The 14,747-nt window shown below is 57.7% G+C and overlaps 1 protein-coding gene across 2 annotated transcripts in view; it reads right to left on the bottom strand.

Moving 5' to 3' along the window:
• Positions 1-4,584: 4,584 nt before the first annotated feature.
• The window catches only part of ARHGAP35 (Rho GTPase activating protein 35), a 135,255-nt gene continuing 125,092 nt past the window's right edge, over positions 4,585-14,747 (bottom strand). For both annotated transcript variants that reach the window (XM_054250105.2, XM_008988276.5), the window contains 3 exons: positions 14,080-14,211; positions 6,636-6,741; positions 4,585-5,711 (listed from right to left, as the gene is read on the bottom strand). In XM_054250105.2, coding sequence (XP_054106080.2) covers positions 5,354-5,711; positions 6,636-6,741; positions 14,080-14,211 — 596 coding nt within the window. In that variant the 3' untranslated portion in view covers positions 4,585-5,353. The remainder of the gene's footprint in view (positions 5,712-6,635; positions 6,742-14,079; positions 14,212-14,747) is intronic.

Below are 14,747 nucleotides of genomic sequence, written 5' to 3'. Positions count from 1 at the left end.
ACTCGTTACCCAGGCTGGAGTGCAATGGCGCAATCTTGGCTCACCGCAACCTCCGCCTCCTGGGTTCAGGCAATTCTCCTGCCTCAGCCTCCTGAGTAGCTGGGATTACAGGCACACGCCACCACGCCCAGCTAATTTTTTGTATTTTTAGTAGAGACGGGGTTTCACCATGTTGACCAGGATGGTCTCGATCTCTTGACCTCGTGATCCACCCGCCTCGGCCTCCCAAAGTGCTGGGATTACAGGCTTGAGCCACCGCGCCCGGCCCGAGATATTCTTAACAAGAGATTTTTAGGGAGTGACCAAAGAGGAGGAGTTTTTGGGGGTGAGGCTTCTTTGGGAAACAGCCCACCTCTGTCCCTGGAGGTGTCCTGGATGATGGTGGTGACAGTGGCTAACTCTGGTCAGGAAAGATGTCCCGGTGCCGACACTGCTCAAGAGCCTGGGTCTCTGGAGCCCAGGGCCAGCACCAGGTGTGAGCACGGCTTCTGGCTCTCCCCACGCAGAACTTCAGACCTGACCCCTCCCTTGAGAAGGGTCTGAGGTCGGCCACCTCCTGGCCACGAGCCTACTCATGACCCTGCCACTGTAACTGCCCAGACACTTCCACCCCAACCCAGGAAGTGAACCTGGGCATCTGACTCCCAGTACTGCCAGCGAGGACTCAGGCCGGAGAGGAGAGGAAAGGAAGGTCAGGAGCTGCACCTCCTCCGGTGGCCCCTCCCCATGCCTGACTGCAGCTCCTGTGGCCATAGGGGTCCGTGGGGGGTATTTTAGATGATGCTGAGAACCACAGGAAAGACGCCTCTAGGAAGCTGAGCTGGAGAGGAAAGCAGTTGAGAGCCAGGCAGGGGAGCTCCTGGCAGTGAAGGCCCCTCCTTTGGGGGCTTCCTGCTTCCCGTACCTGGCTCAGGTGCCCGGGGAGACCCTGGTGTGTGCTGCCCTGGCCCGGTAAGGAGAAGGGGCCCCCCTTCACTCTCCGAGGTTTGCTTTTTTACAAGATTGATTTATTAGCTATGATACAGATCACATAAGGCCTTTTCAGTTTTTACACCATTCCCATTGAGACAAGTACAATACTTTGTAGCAAATACATGATTTTAAAAAACAAAACCAAACAAAAACACCTCAGTCAGAGATGCCTCAGCCTTCCTCGAGGGCTGATCATGCACTAATCAGGTTGGAGCCTCAAAAAACCCACCATGTGTTTAAAAAAAAGAAAAGTCTGGAAATTAAGCAAACATTCCTAACACCAGCTAGATGTTCTGCTTAAAGCCCCTAAAATACAAAGAAACCATCGTTATACTGTCTTTACATACAGGTCTTCACTTTTGCTGCAAAACGGAATTTTGGGCACACAGCCAGACTACTAACACAGTTCAATACCATTAATGTTTTTGTTTTTCTCAGAAACTCAAAATATTTGTTAATTCAACATATATAAAGATCATTTAACATGTGAAAATACAAGTACCAGAAAAATAAGCTGGCAGCAGCACTATTCCAAATTTTCAAACAAGTTTTATTTCCATACAATTCTGACATTTCCTTTTTTTTTTTTTCCTTAAATGTACACAGGGAACATGATTCTTTTTATGCAAACAATAACTTAGGCCCTGTCGTCACTACAGTGAAGGGTAGCATCGCTGCCGGCTCGGCGAGGGAGGGCTGGAGGCGGCTGCCCAGGTCAGCGGTGCCCGAGGGTGACCCACCGTCTCCTGCTCTGTCTCCCCGCGCCCCCGCATCGGCTGCGCTGCACTGACCGCACCGCGGCCGCGCACCCCCACCGGACCCGCAACAGAAACTGCCCTGCCCCCTTCCTGGGCCACTTTCTGACCTGGACACAGACGGCGACGTGCTCCTAGGGAGGAAGCCCATCCCCATTACACCTCAGAGCCACGGAGCTGGGGATGCTCCCCGCCCCCACACCCCCCGCAGCTTCTCCGCATCCCTGCGCTGCTCTCGAGAAAGCAGCGACTCAACCGGACCCAGCCCCCCCGCGCGGCAGGTGCCCTCCTGGCCACTGCACCCACACCCTACGTTTTGTAGCTGTCGCCCCAAAGCAGTGGCTTCTCACAGGAAAGGGTGGGAGGGGAGCGCAGCTGAGGTGACTCGATGACAAGATGCTGCACCTGGCCTGCTGTCAGGTTGTGGGTGTGTGTCCAGGATGCCTGCTGGCTGCGGGGGTCTTTACCAAGGGGATGCTGGTAAAGACTCAGGCCTCCCTTCCCTAGGAGCAGCAGGAGCTGAGGCAGGGAACGCCCCCATCCCCTTCTGGCCAGCGGGCTGCTCCTATGATGTCACCCTCTGTCCACCATGACAAGGACAGACACTTTGTGCAGAAGAACCTGGGCCGCAGCAATGCCCCACTTCCAGCAGGAAGCAAAACCAAGGCGGTGGAAGCAGAAGAGTAAGGAACCAGACGCCTGAAGCTCTCTCCATCTACCTCCCAGAACGCCAGGCGACGGGAAGGACGGGCACAATGCAAAGTAAATGTGTGCTCTGGCACCTGTGTGTGACACAGCCAAGAATTCTAAGTGGATTCACGAGCCACGCCACCTAGCCTCGGGTCCTCTCTCTGCAGCCGTCTGAGGTCACAGTGCCAGGATTGGTCTCTGGCTTTGCACCAAGGGCTGCTGTCCCCTCACACGCTGTTTGCCCTCTTGCTGGGCGGGGAGGCTGCCTTGAGTCCCCATTCTGGACAAGCCAGTGCCCACCCACCCACCGAGTGCTGAGAGCCACATGAGGGTCTCCTGAGCACCCTCTGTGTAAGCACTTTCCAGAGCTTAGAGCCCCAATGAAAGTGGGGGTGGGCGCAGCGCAGTCCCAGCCAGCCCCAGGCACACTCTTCTGTGGGTCGCACCCAAGTGCCCATTCAGTCTGCACACTGCCCTGACCGGATGCTGAGGCCCGGCCTGCCATGACTGGCACCCCCACTGAAACAACGGAGGTGTGCTCTAGCCCCTCAGCCTGGAGCAGCAGACGAAGCTGAAGAGTCGGCGGGGGAAACGAAGAATCCTAATCCTGGCTTCCTGTGCATGGGACGCCCTCCGGACAGGAGCAGCCACGGTCCCTGCCCACCCACCTCGGCTGACTGGGCACTGTGCTGGGGGTGTCCCAGGCCTGGCTTCAGGTACTTTTGTTAGGGTAGAAAGCCCAGGTGCTCCTTCTCACCATCCCCTCCCTACCCCTGGGGAAGTCACTGGCCACGGACACATCTGCGGAGTCAGGGGCCAAGTGGCTTGCGTGCTCACACACAAGATGTTAGCAGTGGTAGCCCCAGCAGTGGGGGGGCCGGGCCGCTTTTGCCTGTTCACATAGGGACGACCCAGGCCACCACCTTGCTTTCCCCTCCATCCCCAATTCTGTGAGGAGCTGACAGGTGAGCATCACCTCGAGAATGGTGGAGGGGTCCGTAAATGGAGCCGTTTCCTCATCTGCTCGGGGGCCAGGGCTGGGGGAGTTTGAGATAACGTGTCTGCCAACCACAGCTAAAATGAAACACAGATATCTGTCACCTTCCAGCCAACCCTGGGCCTACAGAGCCAGGCACAGCTCCACCAGAAGAAACAAAAATCCATCATCCAACATTCACGGAAAACACGCCTGGACCCTGGGTTTGTTCAAGAGGCGGTAAAACCAGCAAGGGTGGACGACTGTCTCCAGGCACCTTCGCTGGCCACTGAGAACTAGAGACAGGGAGCGGCCGCCCCCGAGGGACTCGGGCGCTGAAGGGCCACCTCGAGCCACTGCAGGTGGGGATAGGCAGGGCAGCTGCAGACGCCGGGGAGATATGCCTATCAGGCCCCTGGAATATACCACAGATCCTGCTTCCTAAAGTGCAACAAGCCCCAAGGACTGCCTGGTGTGGGGCCCTAGGCCTTGCCTGGGGTGCCTCGAGTCAGGCTTCCTGGACACAGAGGCCACGGCCCAGCCATGCAAGTTTGCTGTACTGGGGGACAAAGGTGGGCAGAAGAGCTTTTCCTGGGGCAGTGGGAAGGCTGGGCCAGGGTGGTGGTGGGTGACAGGCTGGCATGGCACCACTGGGCTGGCCAGGACCGGGAAGGATGCCCCTTCAAGGGGACCACTCTATCAAGTGCCCCACCCCACCACATCCCCATCCACACCCCTGCTGGTGGCCTCCATGTCTAGGATAGAACGATTCAACACCAAACACATCAACCCCAAGCCAAGTGCACCTGGCACTTTCCAGCTGTCCCCACTTCCCCAGCAAGCACCCACAAACACACTCACGCACGCGCACACACACCCCACACACATGCTCAAGTAGTGTTTCAATCGCAATGGCCTGTGTTCTGGGTCAGCCCAGGCTCCGGCCTGCTGTGCCATCTCCCCGGCTCTCCCCAGCAAGGGCTCAAACCCTCTTCCTGGGAAAAGGGAGGATCTGGTGCTTAGACCGCAGTGGGTGAGTGGGACCCCAGCAGGCTCTCAGGCCACAGCTGCAGGCATCCTGGTTTTGCTGCCACAGACGAGGGCCACCTCCACCTGTGCGCCTCCCTCCTGGCAGAGGCAGGCGCAGAGTGGAATCTTGAGGTCTGTAGTTTTCTTTCTGTGGTTTCTTCCTTTTTCTTTTAATTAGTGGAAGCATTTTTCCACGTTTCCTCCTAGTGTTCCTTTGTTTGCGAGGGAATATATGGGGAAGCCTGTGGATTGGGCTGGTGGGGAGCCCCACTCTCTGCGCTCAGGCACAAAGCTGTCCTCCACTGTTCTCATCTGCAGGGCCCGCGCCCTCAGCAGGTACCTAGTGGTGGCAGAGCTGTGGCCTACATGTTCCTAAGGAGGCCGCCAGCCAGGCTGCACCCCTACCTTGGGGGGTGTGCGCACATACGAAAGGTGGGAAGAGACGGACAAACAGAAAGTGTTTCTTCTCTTCGAGGGTTGCTAGCCCGCCCTGGGGCAGGCCTGAATCTCGGAGCATCCTCCTCCCTGGCAAAGGCCAGGGCACTGTCCCGACCACGGGCTCTGTACAAGCAAGGGGAGGCGCCCTGAGGCTGATGTGCAGCCAGGTGGGGTGGTGGTCCAGGGAACAGAGGGAGGGCACTGGGGCCACTGCCTCCCTAGTTCAGTCCTCAAAGGGGTCCAAGTCAAAGGACAGGGCCCCATGGCTGCTGCCTGCAGCCAGCCCAGGTCTGCAGCGCCGGGCCCAGGGCACCTGCCAGCCTGGCCCATGGTACCATTGGCTGGTACTTCCACGGAGGTCTTGAGAAGGTGATGGGAGGGCCACTGGCCCCTGCCCCTGCCCCTGCCCCCAGTGGACTTGGTTTTGTTCAAGGCCAAATGCCGCCCTGCCAGAGAGAGGACTGGTTCTCCTGAAGCCCCAGGCCTTGCTGGCTCACAGCGTGTGTTCGGCTTGAAGCTGGGAGGGAAGCAGTGGCTGCAGCGGGGACTGGGGGGTGGGTGGAGGTGACTGGGGGGGTGACGGCTGACTCGTGACAGGCGTGGAAGTGAGGAAGGGGACAGTGGAAGCCACGGCAGAGGGGGAGCTGGGCCTGGCGCCGGGGGGCTCGGTGATGGGCCGATTGTAGAAGAAGAAGGGGCACTGCTGGATGAAGAGTTCAATGATTGTCTGGTAGGTGCGCGTGGCTGTGAGGGCGTCCATGGTGCTGAAGTCAGGTCTCATCAAGGTGGGCCAGAAGCAGATGGAGAGGTTCTCGCTGGTCATGAGATTCACCTTGTTGTTGTGGCTGACCCTGCAGGTGACACCAAACTCAACAGTTAGAACTGAGCAGGCCCTGCCTGGCTCTGGGCACTCATGGTCTTCAGCACCCAGGCCAAGCTCCACCTGCACACCCTCAGCCAGAGCAGAAAAGGCCACACATAGCTCTCTCTGCCCTGCCCTGCCCTGCCCAGAAGGCTGCGCCCTCAGTGCCCTCTCCCCTCCAGCCCAGCTCCGCCACATGGCCAGCCTCAGAAAGGCTGCCTGGAGTCCTGCAAGCCCCTGGGGGTGGACGGACCACCTCAGGGATTCATTCTGCAGCCAGCCAAGGCGGTGGCGGTGCTCCAGCTGTGCCGAGGGAGAGAGACTGAGTACCCTAAGCCAGAGCACCATCAGATGCCACTCGGCCAGCAGCCCTCCTCCAGGCACACGTAGGCTCGGGAACAGCCACATGGCCTCCCGCCTGCAGTGTGCTCCTGGCCAGAGGCTGGCTGTCTCCTGTAGCACACCTTTTGGGGTGCAGGGTCCTGGCCCTCCCCAGCTGGGAACATGAATGCTGAGAGAGGACTTTTGGGGGCTCTGAGGAGTTTTTGATTCAGGAGATTTCTGGAGCAACAGTACCAATCAGAGGATCTTCTTTCTCTGCCAGCTTTGGGGCTCAGGCTGTACAGGAGGCCCCACTGCTCCGCTGTGGAGTCTGGTGCACTGTCTGGTGTTGGGCAGGTCTGGGGCCATGTGGACCTCCCTCAGATGGGAGCAGGAAGGAGGCCTGAGGCTGGGCGAGCGGCAGAGGCTCTGGGGCTGAGCCCAGAGGGCCCACGGGAGGCGGGCCAGCACCCCTCCAGTCCAGGGCCCGACGCTGCTACTGGCTTGAGGACAGAGCCTTGTTCTGCGACACATGGTCCCCTGGCTGTCCATTTTCAGAAGGAAAAACCACCTGGAAGGCCCTGCGACTTACTTGTTTAGGTGAGAGATGACATACTTGAAGACCTCGTGGTTTTCCTTTGGAAACTTCTTTAATACCTCCTTAAGGGCATGCAGCTTCTGCTCCCGGTCATTGATTTCTGAGGAGAGAGAAAACCAAGGCCTTTTATGGCCGAGGCTGGTGGCCGCCCCGGGGTGTGCTCTGTGATGGGCCTTCTCGGAGGGCTGCCCAGGGCTTTCTGATGACACCAACCCCACTCCTTCCCCAAAGCCTGTGCCCAAGGCTGGCACACCTGGCAGTGGCAATGGCCCAGGGGCCTGGCCCACCTCTGTGTCCCAGGCCCCTGCTGAAGGGCCGCACTGTGTGCCTGGGGCTTCCTGGCCCCCACCACCTGAGACAGAACGATCGGAGAGGCTCCGCCATAAAGAACACCATTCTTTGCTCATCCGGTTGCCCCTGGAGACAGGCATCCCTACGCAGAAAGCCTGCTTGCTTCCTGACCAGATGGAGCCGGGCAGCCGCTGCCATCCACCCACACCAACAGACCTTCGAGGGAGGGAGGCCGTCATGAGACCAAGGCTCTGTCCTTTTCCTAGAGACACAGGGACCCTCCACACATCCCCGTTGGACGGGCTCACAGAAACAGTGGGGGAATTCTTAAGCACTTCATCAAAGGAACTACGCACCCCTTTCCCCAGCCAATTTTTGTATTTTTAGTAGAGACAGGGTTTCACCATGTTGGCCAGGATGGTCTCGAACTCCTGACCTCAGGTGGTCTGCCCGCCTCAGCCTCTCAAAGTGCTGGGATTACAGGCATGAACCACTGCACCCAGCTATGAGCACACTCTTTTCTATGACCTTGAGTCTTCAAACAATTCATTGCCATGTTAAAATAAACTGTTTACATAAAAAAAGTAAACTGCTGTAGGGAGGACCAGAGCCTATTAGAAAACAGAGGTGGCATGTGTGTGGTGCAGAGCGTCACTTCATAAAACCATCATGCCCCCTTCCAGTTGCTAGCTTGGCACAGGAGGGCACGGGTCTCTCTGAAGGTACCTGGACAACCAAAACACAGCTGTGTTTGTCTTAATTAGGCACTGAGTGGCAGCACCTTTACATAAGAGGATGGGGGGTGTCACCCCATCCTCTGGGTGGAGGCAGGAAATGGGGCTGGCAAAGCCCAGGTCTGCCAGGGACATCTTCTCTCCTATCTGACAAGCAGCAAGGAGGGTGGCTTCCTTTCTTCCTTAGGGGGTGAGGAGACGCATGTGTAGGAGTTACAGAGCCTGCTTTGACAATCATTTAGGGAAAGGCTGGGCACGGTGGCACACGCCTATAAACCCAGCACTTTGGGAAGCTGAGGTGGGCAGATCACTTAAGGTCAGGCGTTCGAGACCAGCCTGGCCAACATGGTGAAACCCGCCTCTATTAAAAACACAAAAATTAGCTGGGTGTGGTGGCATGCGCCTGTAATCTCAGCTACTTGGGAGGCTGAGGCAGAAGGATCACTTGACCAGGAGGTGGAGGTTGTAGTGAGCTGAGATCACGCCACTGCACTCCAGCCTGGGTGACAGAGCAAGACTCTGTCTCAAAAAAAAAAAAAAGAAAGAAAATTAGAGGCCGCCCCCTAAAATCCCAGCCTCCTCCTGATGTGCACTTCACCGAGAGCCTATTGAGGAGCCAGTGGCGGGTGTCCCGGCCTGCTCCCCTTGCCACTGGTGGCCTGGTCCAGGGACTCCTGCGTGCTGAGCAGCATCAGGAGCTCGCTGGGCAGAGGTGAAGGAAGGCGAGAGGCCCTTCCACTGGAGTCTGGCTTGTACTAAAAGCAAGGCCACCCTTGTCAACATCCTTTCGACTCAGCCATATTCACCTCTTCCCTTGACCTCACCCTACCAGGGCCTCTCTGCCGAGGGACCTTCTCCAGGCTCTGGCTGAAGCCTCTCCACATGGCAAAGGCACCAGCGGCTGCTTAGATTTGGGCAGTGCCCGAGTGCTGGCAGGACAGCCTCACAGTGTTCTTCCTGCAGCCCTGACCGCAGACCTGCATGGAAGGTGGGACTGGGTGTTACCCATATGGTGGCTGAGAAACCCACTCCAGAGGCCAAGCGAAGGCCACAAGGCTGGTGATGGTGAAGATGGATGGGACCCCGTCTCCCAGCTCAGCCCATCTGTTCTGGGTCCCCCGGTGCCTGCCTCCCCGCATGTGGTAAAGCCCTCTCTGACTGCAGTAATCCTCTGACAGGAAAGGGGATGGGAGGCCCTCCAGGGTGCTGCCTTCGCCAGCTAGGACACCTACTTTTCTCTATACCCAGCCTTCCCCGACCCAGGACTGGCGGGTACCAGCAGTGTCTGTGCCTGTGTGGCATTTTCAGTTGCCCTGGTTCGAACCAGGCAGAGGTCCCTTCAACAGTCCTCAGCGAGGGAGGAGGTGTCTCTGACCCAAAGGCAGGTGGGCCTGAAAGGAGCTGGGCTGAGCACTTGGGACGGGTGAGGCTGTGTGGTGACAGAGCCCCATTCTTGCCTCATCAGACAATGCGAACTGTTTTATTCTCGGATTTGGGAGGACCCCTCCTCCCTGGATCACTGGTTGGTTCACAGTAGGTGGGGGGAGCAGATGTGTGCTGGGCCCGCTCCTACCCGGGCCCCATTTCACACGCTGGGGATGCAGTAGAGAACAAATCCAAATTCCCTGCTGATTACGATCTAGTGGGATGAGGGGAAGGACCAGCGGCTCCCTCCCTCGTCCAGGAGCTCCGGACCGGCTCCTCAAGGCCTTCCTGGCCCAGCCCCCGTCTCCCCTCCTGACCACCATCCTGGTCCCCAGGAGTTCACGGTGCCTCTGGCCAACTGCTGCTTGCTGAGCATGGTGCTGCTGCGGCTGTGCTGCTCCGGCCTGGGTGTGGTGAAGCACAGACTCTGGTGGCTCTGAGCCAGAAGCCCGGGGAACAAGCTGGTGGCCAAGGGCCTGCCCACCTCGTGCACCCTGGATATCTTCTGTCTTGTGGTGCTGCCGCAGGCCAGCGCCACAATCTGTGTGGACCTGGGTCACAGGGCAGCAGTGCACTCAGGGGAACCACTCACCATCTTCAGTGGAGCCCTGATCTACAGGGGCCTGCAGCTTTGGCCAGGTGTCTACACTGGCCAAAGAAACAGCAGGGTCAATGGGCTCCCTGGGTCCCTGCTGGGACGGGGCCGTCAGGGCACCCAGCCCTGGGTGAGCTACTGCAACCCAGACCCACCATGGTACAGGTGCCCAGGGTGGCCCCTCCCCATGCCGGGTGTGCGCTGGTTTGTGGACTCCCAGGTCCACTTCTCCAGACTTTTGGTGTGACCTCCATCCCCTTCAGAGTCCCCCCCCGGACCCAGGCTGTGGAGGGCAGGTCGGTCCTCACATCCTTTGCTCCCTCAGCCTGCCCTTCAGGAGTAACAACAAGAGCCAACCATCTTGCTCAGTATGAGGTCAGGGGTAGACAGGAGTCCAGGGGCGCGGGCTGGGGAAGATGGCGGACTCCGGAGGAGACGCAGGCTCCACAGTGCACTCGCCCCTCTGCTTGGCTCAGCTCCCGGTGGCTCTGCTCTTGCTTAGGGGGTGTGGGCTGGGAGCAGCACCTGCTGCTTGGGACCCCAGCAGCACCTCTTCCTGGGACATCATAGTTCTGAACTTAGGGGCCAGTTGACTGAGACAGCAAGAAACGTCCAGGCGAGGCATTTTTGGGCCAGTTGAACCAAGACAGCGTGGACGCAGACCCAGCAATTTAGTACAACTGAGGCCCCAAGAAATCAGGAGGAAGGGGAGGGGACAGCCAGAGGGCACAGGGCCCTTACCGAGCAGCCTCCCATCTCTCTTACAGCACAGAGACACCAGGCCTCACACAGCCAGAACACGGAGTCAAGGTCACAGAAATTGGCGGCAGGGACCCTGTTCCCAAACAACATTGCCCTGGCCGTGCCATGCCACTTGCCATCACTGGCACCCAGGCTGCCAACCAAGCTCTAGGCCTGGGTCTGCTGCTGCCAGCTTAGTGCCTGGAGGAAAGCCCCTGCTGGCTGCTGCTGACCACCTGCATGCCTGCATCACCAGGAAAGGGAAAGCCTGGCTCAAGGTCACAGCCCTGCCGTCATCATGCAGGCTCGTCTGGCCTCTGCTCTCCCCGCCCCCGGGACTCTCCCTGCCCCAGGTGGTAAACAACTTGAAGGCCAAGATCTCACTCTGTGGGGCCCAGAATGGAGAATCCAGGCTGCCCTTCCCTGGAGACGTGGCTTTGTCTGTCAGCAGGACCTGTTGAGTGTCCTGTCCCATCAGGCTGAGCTGGGGACCGCATACGTGTGTCCACTGCCATCTGTCCCTGTGCACACGGGGCCTGGCTCTCTGAAATTCATGACCCTGTATGGAACATCCCCGTGCCCTCGGGCAGCTATCTGGACAGATGAAAGGAAGGCAGGATCCCCGAATCAGGAACGTCCCAAGACAGCTCGTGAACGAGAGCCCAGAGAGCAGCAGGACCGTCCCCTGGTGGCCTTGGCTGCACTGATTATCTCAAGCCTAAACGGCCTCGTCTGTCAAATGGAAAGGGCGAGACCATGAGCCGGCATCCTGAACCAGGCAGGGGCACACATCCCCTCTGACGATCTCATGAAAATGGTCTCTCTCTAAATTAAGAAGACTGTTTTGTGAGCTGCTGCAGGGAGTTAATGGAGACCCTGGAGCCACAGGTCCTTTGCCCATGACCTTCTGGTCTGAGATGGAGCCACCTCTACCACCCCTTTCAGCACAGAAGCCACAGGGCAGGGCCTATGGACACTGGCTAGATGGGGGCAACTCTGGATGGGCAGGGAGGAGGGAGTTGCCAGAGACAGGGGAGACCCACCAGGCAAGCAGCTCCTGAAGGCGGGGCTGGGCTGCAGGGAGCAGACAACACAGGTAGCACAAGCCTTCTCCTCTGGCTCCTGAAACCCTGGCCCATCTCCCCTGTGAAGCCCCTCTTCCTTGTGCCTTCCTGGCTGGGGTATGTGGCTTCAAGCTCAGCTTGCTTTGCCCTGTCCGCACAGAGCTTCAGCTTGCACCCACGGAGGGCAGGTACTGAAGCCCCGGCTTGCCGCTCTCGCTGCTTCCGAATCTCCCACGTGTCACCTTAAACGTGGTAGGAAAATAACTGGCGAATAATCACAAACATCTCCATTTGGCAGTACATTTTCAGCAGTGTTCAATACTGTGAAATTCTGGAGCTAAGAAAACCATTTGCGAGTGACCCTGATATTTGTTGTGATGGGATTTGAAGCTGGTTCCAAGGCCTGAACACATACAGACACAATTGCTCTCAGGGATTAAGTAGAAAGAGCTGGTCAAGTTGATGTAGCCATGGAAACCCCAGCCAGTCTGCGAAGAGCTACTCTGGGGTACGATCACCTTTTTTCCATTATATCCCTTAACACCGCTAACTTTTGCACCGCCTGGTATCTGTGGCTCAGCTGAACACAGCCCTGCTTTTCGGTCAACTGCTCTGGCCGTGAGAGGTGCCGTGTCAGCATGAGCTTCTCCTCTCCCACCTGTTTAGGTCAGGTTCAAGACAGCAGAGCCCCCACTGAGTAGCGTGGGGCACAGGAAGCACACAATGGGAAGAGGAAGTAGGAACCTCCATCCTTTCCCGGGCTGCATAGTGACAGCGGCAAGAAGCCACCTCCTGAGCGGTGGAAGCTGCTGTGGGAGGGGCGGCTGATTCCCTATCAATAGCACCTCCTGCTTCTGCCTGTCCCCCAACCCTACACAAAAAGATGCTATGTCAGCAGTTCCCGCAGAAACAATGGGGTTCTGCTGGGTGCCAGGATTTCATGCACCTCTAGATGGCGCCAAGTCAAGACAAATGCAGACAGGAATCCCTGGCTTCCAGCAAACTGGGTACCAGTCCACACCTTTCTCTTTTCCTAACTCCCACTATGAGATGAGCTTCAGTGGAAAGAAAGCTGGCTCCAGAATAGAGATTTCCCATGCAACTGCACATCTGTGCCTGCCTGGAGCCTGCTGGAGAAGTGACTGCTGGGAGAGCCTCTATCTTCAGATGGCAAGATCAGAGAGAAGCCTGCAACCGTCCCTACCCGCTAACTCCCCTGGAGAAACCCTGGCTCCCGTCTTCAGAAGGCAGATGGGAAGGAGGGCCAGGCTACTCTATGACTGTCCCAGGAGTACCACACTCTCCTGCCCCATCCCTGTGGGCTTAGATAAGGTCAGAAATTGTGAACAATTCCAGTCAGCTGAGTGGACAGAGTAAGGTGAAGGTGGCATCCAGGTTGTGAAACAGACATCATAGGAAGTACAGATCCCAGAAGGGTGATTTTGGAGGCCCCACAGCCTGTCAGTATCGAGGCTCTGGCTGTTTAAGGGTGGGCCTCCTCACACCTGCTTCCCTCAGATGCTACGAGAGTCAGTGACCCAGGACTCAGGGCCATGCTGATCTGTCCCCTCCTTCAAATTTTTGCCTACACCATCAGCCTTGTGAATAAATTGTGCTTGCTTAAAGCTCCCTCTTTGGAGCTGAGCAGTGACAAGATGAGACTAAGGTCCTGCCCCTGAGGGACACCTCTCCTTTCCTCTTCCCCACAGCCTGGCCGATGGATCATGGGGTGGCTGCGATCTCTGGGCTACTGGCAGACACACTCCCTTCTGCAGCTGCATGGCAAGGGCTGCTGCTGGGTTTTGGCCTGCCAGAGGCACAGAGCAGGAGGGCTGCTGACCACTTACAAGGTAGTGAGGGCCACATGGTGGGACACTCTGGGAGGTTAGGCCTCCTCTGTGGCACTACACAAAGTCCTAGGAAAGCCTGGCCAGTGAGAAGGCTCACCTACTGGATGGACAGATACCTCTAGAGAGAGGCAGGCCGGGGCAGCAACAGCTGATGAGGCAAGGTGGATACCATTAACACCAGAGGTGCTCATTTGCTATAGCATCCAGCGGTCTCCCGGCCAGGGCCACCGGACTTGTCTCTTACCCTCCAGAGCTGGCCTCCTCCTAAGAGGCAATATGGCCGAGACCCACATTAGGCTCATTACATGAGAGGTGGGAGAAGACAGGTAAGACATGGGGAAAGGAAAATAAGACCCACTATTACATATGCCATTCACAGCCTCGCTTCAAGGCCTTTCCTAATCGAATTTCATCAGCAGGAGTTGGGACGGTAACAAGGGCAGGACACTAAGGGGCAGGGAAGGTTCAGTCGGCCACAAGCAAAGAAGCCGCGTCTGACTCCGAAACCATGCTCTTAACTAATGAGTATGTGGGAACCTGCAACTCTCTTGATGTAACCCCCAGATAAGCACCTACAGTCTACAAAGGCAGGAGCCCGATTTGCAAGTCCCATTGGTGCCACTGGTTAATTCCCTTGCCTTCTGTCCTTCAAACCTCAGCTCTAAGAGCCAGCGTCCATTCCGAGGGCAGGGCCCGTTCCTCCTCAGTGTGCCCCACGCCGGGCCGCCGGGTACTCACTGTGCGCCTCCACCAAGTCGATCTGCATGTTGTATGGGACCAGGGGGTCAGGCAGTTCTGAGAAAAAGCTCTTCATGGCGCCGGCCACGGTATTCACCGTAAAGTCTTTCTCCGCCAAGTCCAGGTTGTGGTCTGAAAGGAAGTCAGGAGAGTGAGGCCACACCACTCTAAGCCAGGCAGAAGCAACAGGACAAACTGGGGCCTGGGAGAGGCCAGAGACACCTCAGGAACCCAGGGACAGCCTCAGGCCCGGCAGGGACTGGACAGGTGGCACCGTGGAAGTGCTAACGCGGGTTCCGAGGTTCAGAAGAGGCTGGCCCCAGTGTCTTTCCGAGACTGCTGAACCGCCCTTCCGCCACCCTTGGGGCCGCAGTGCTGCCCCTATGCGCTGGTGTTCGGCGCTATGTGCCTGCCCTCATCAGCTTCCGTGTGCTGCTGCCTCTTCCTCACCCCTCTCCCGTCACAGAAGGAGAAGGCAGCTTTTCTAAAGGGTGGCTCACTTTCAAAGATGTTAGCAACCACCATGACTGCCACCTCCATCCTTGTCCCCTATGGTGGGAGGGCAAACAGACTCAGTTTTTTCTCTCTCTGGCCCTTCCCAGCCACCAGCACCACTGAGCCATCTCTCGCTTTCCTCCGTGATGCATACATACTTCAGTGCATTCCTG

This window comes from Callithrix jacchus, chromosome 22, assembly GCF_049354715.1.
Source record: "Callithrix jacchus isolate 240 chromosome 22, calJac240_pri, whole genome shotgun sequence".
NCBI classification, from domain to species: Eukaryota; Metazoa; Chordata; class Mammalia; order Primates; family Cebidae; genus Callithrix; species Callithrix jacchus.
The sequence above is the reverse complement of the archived record's forward strand: the minus strand, read 5'-3'. Positions and strand labels throughout refer to the sequence as shown.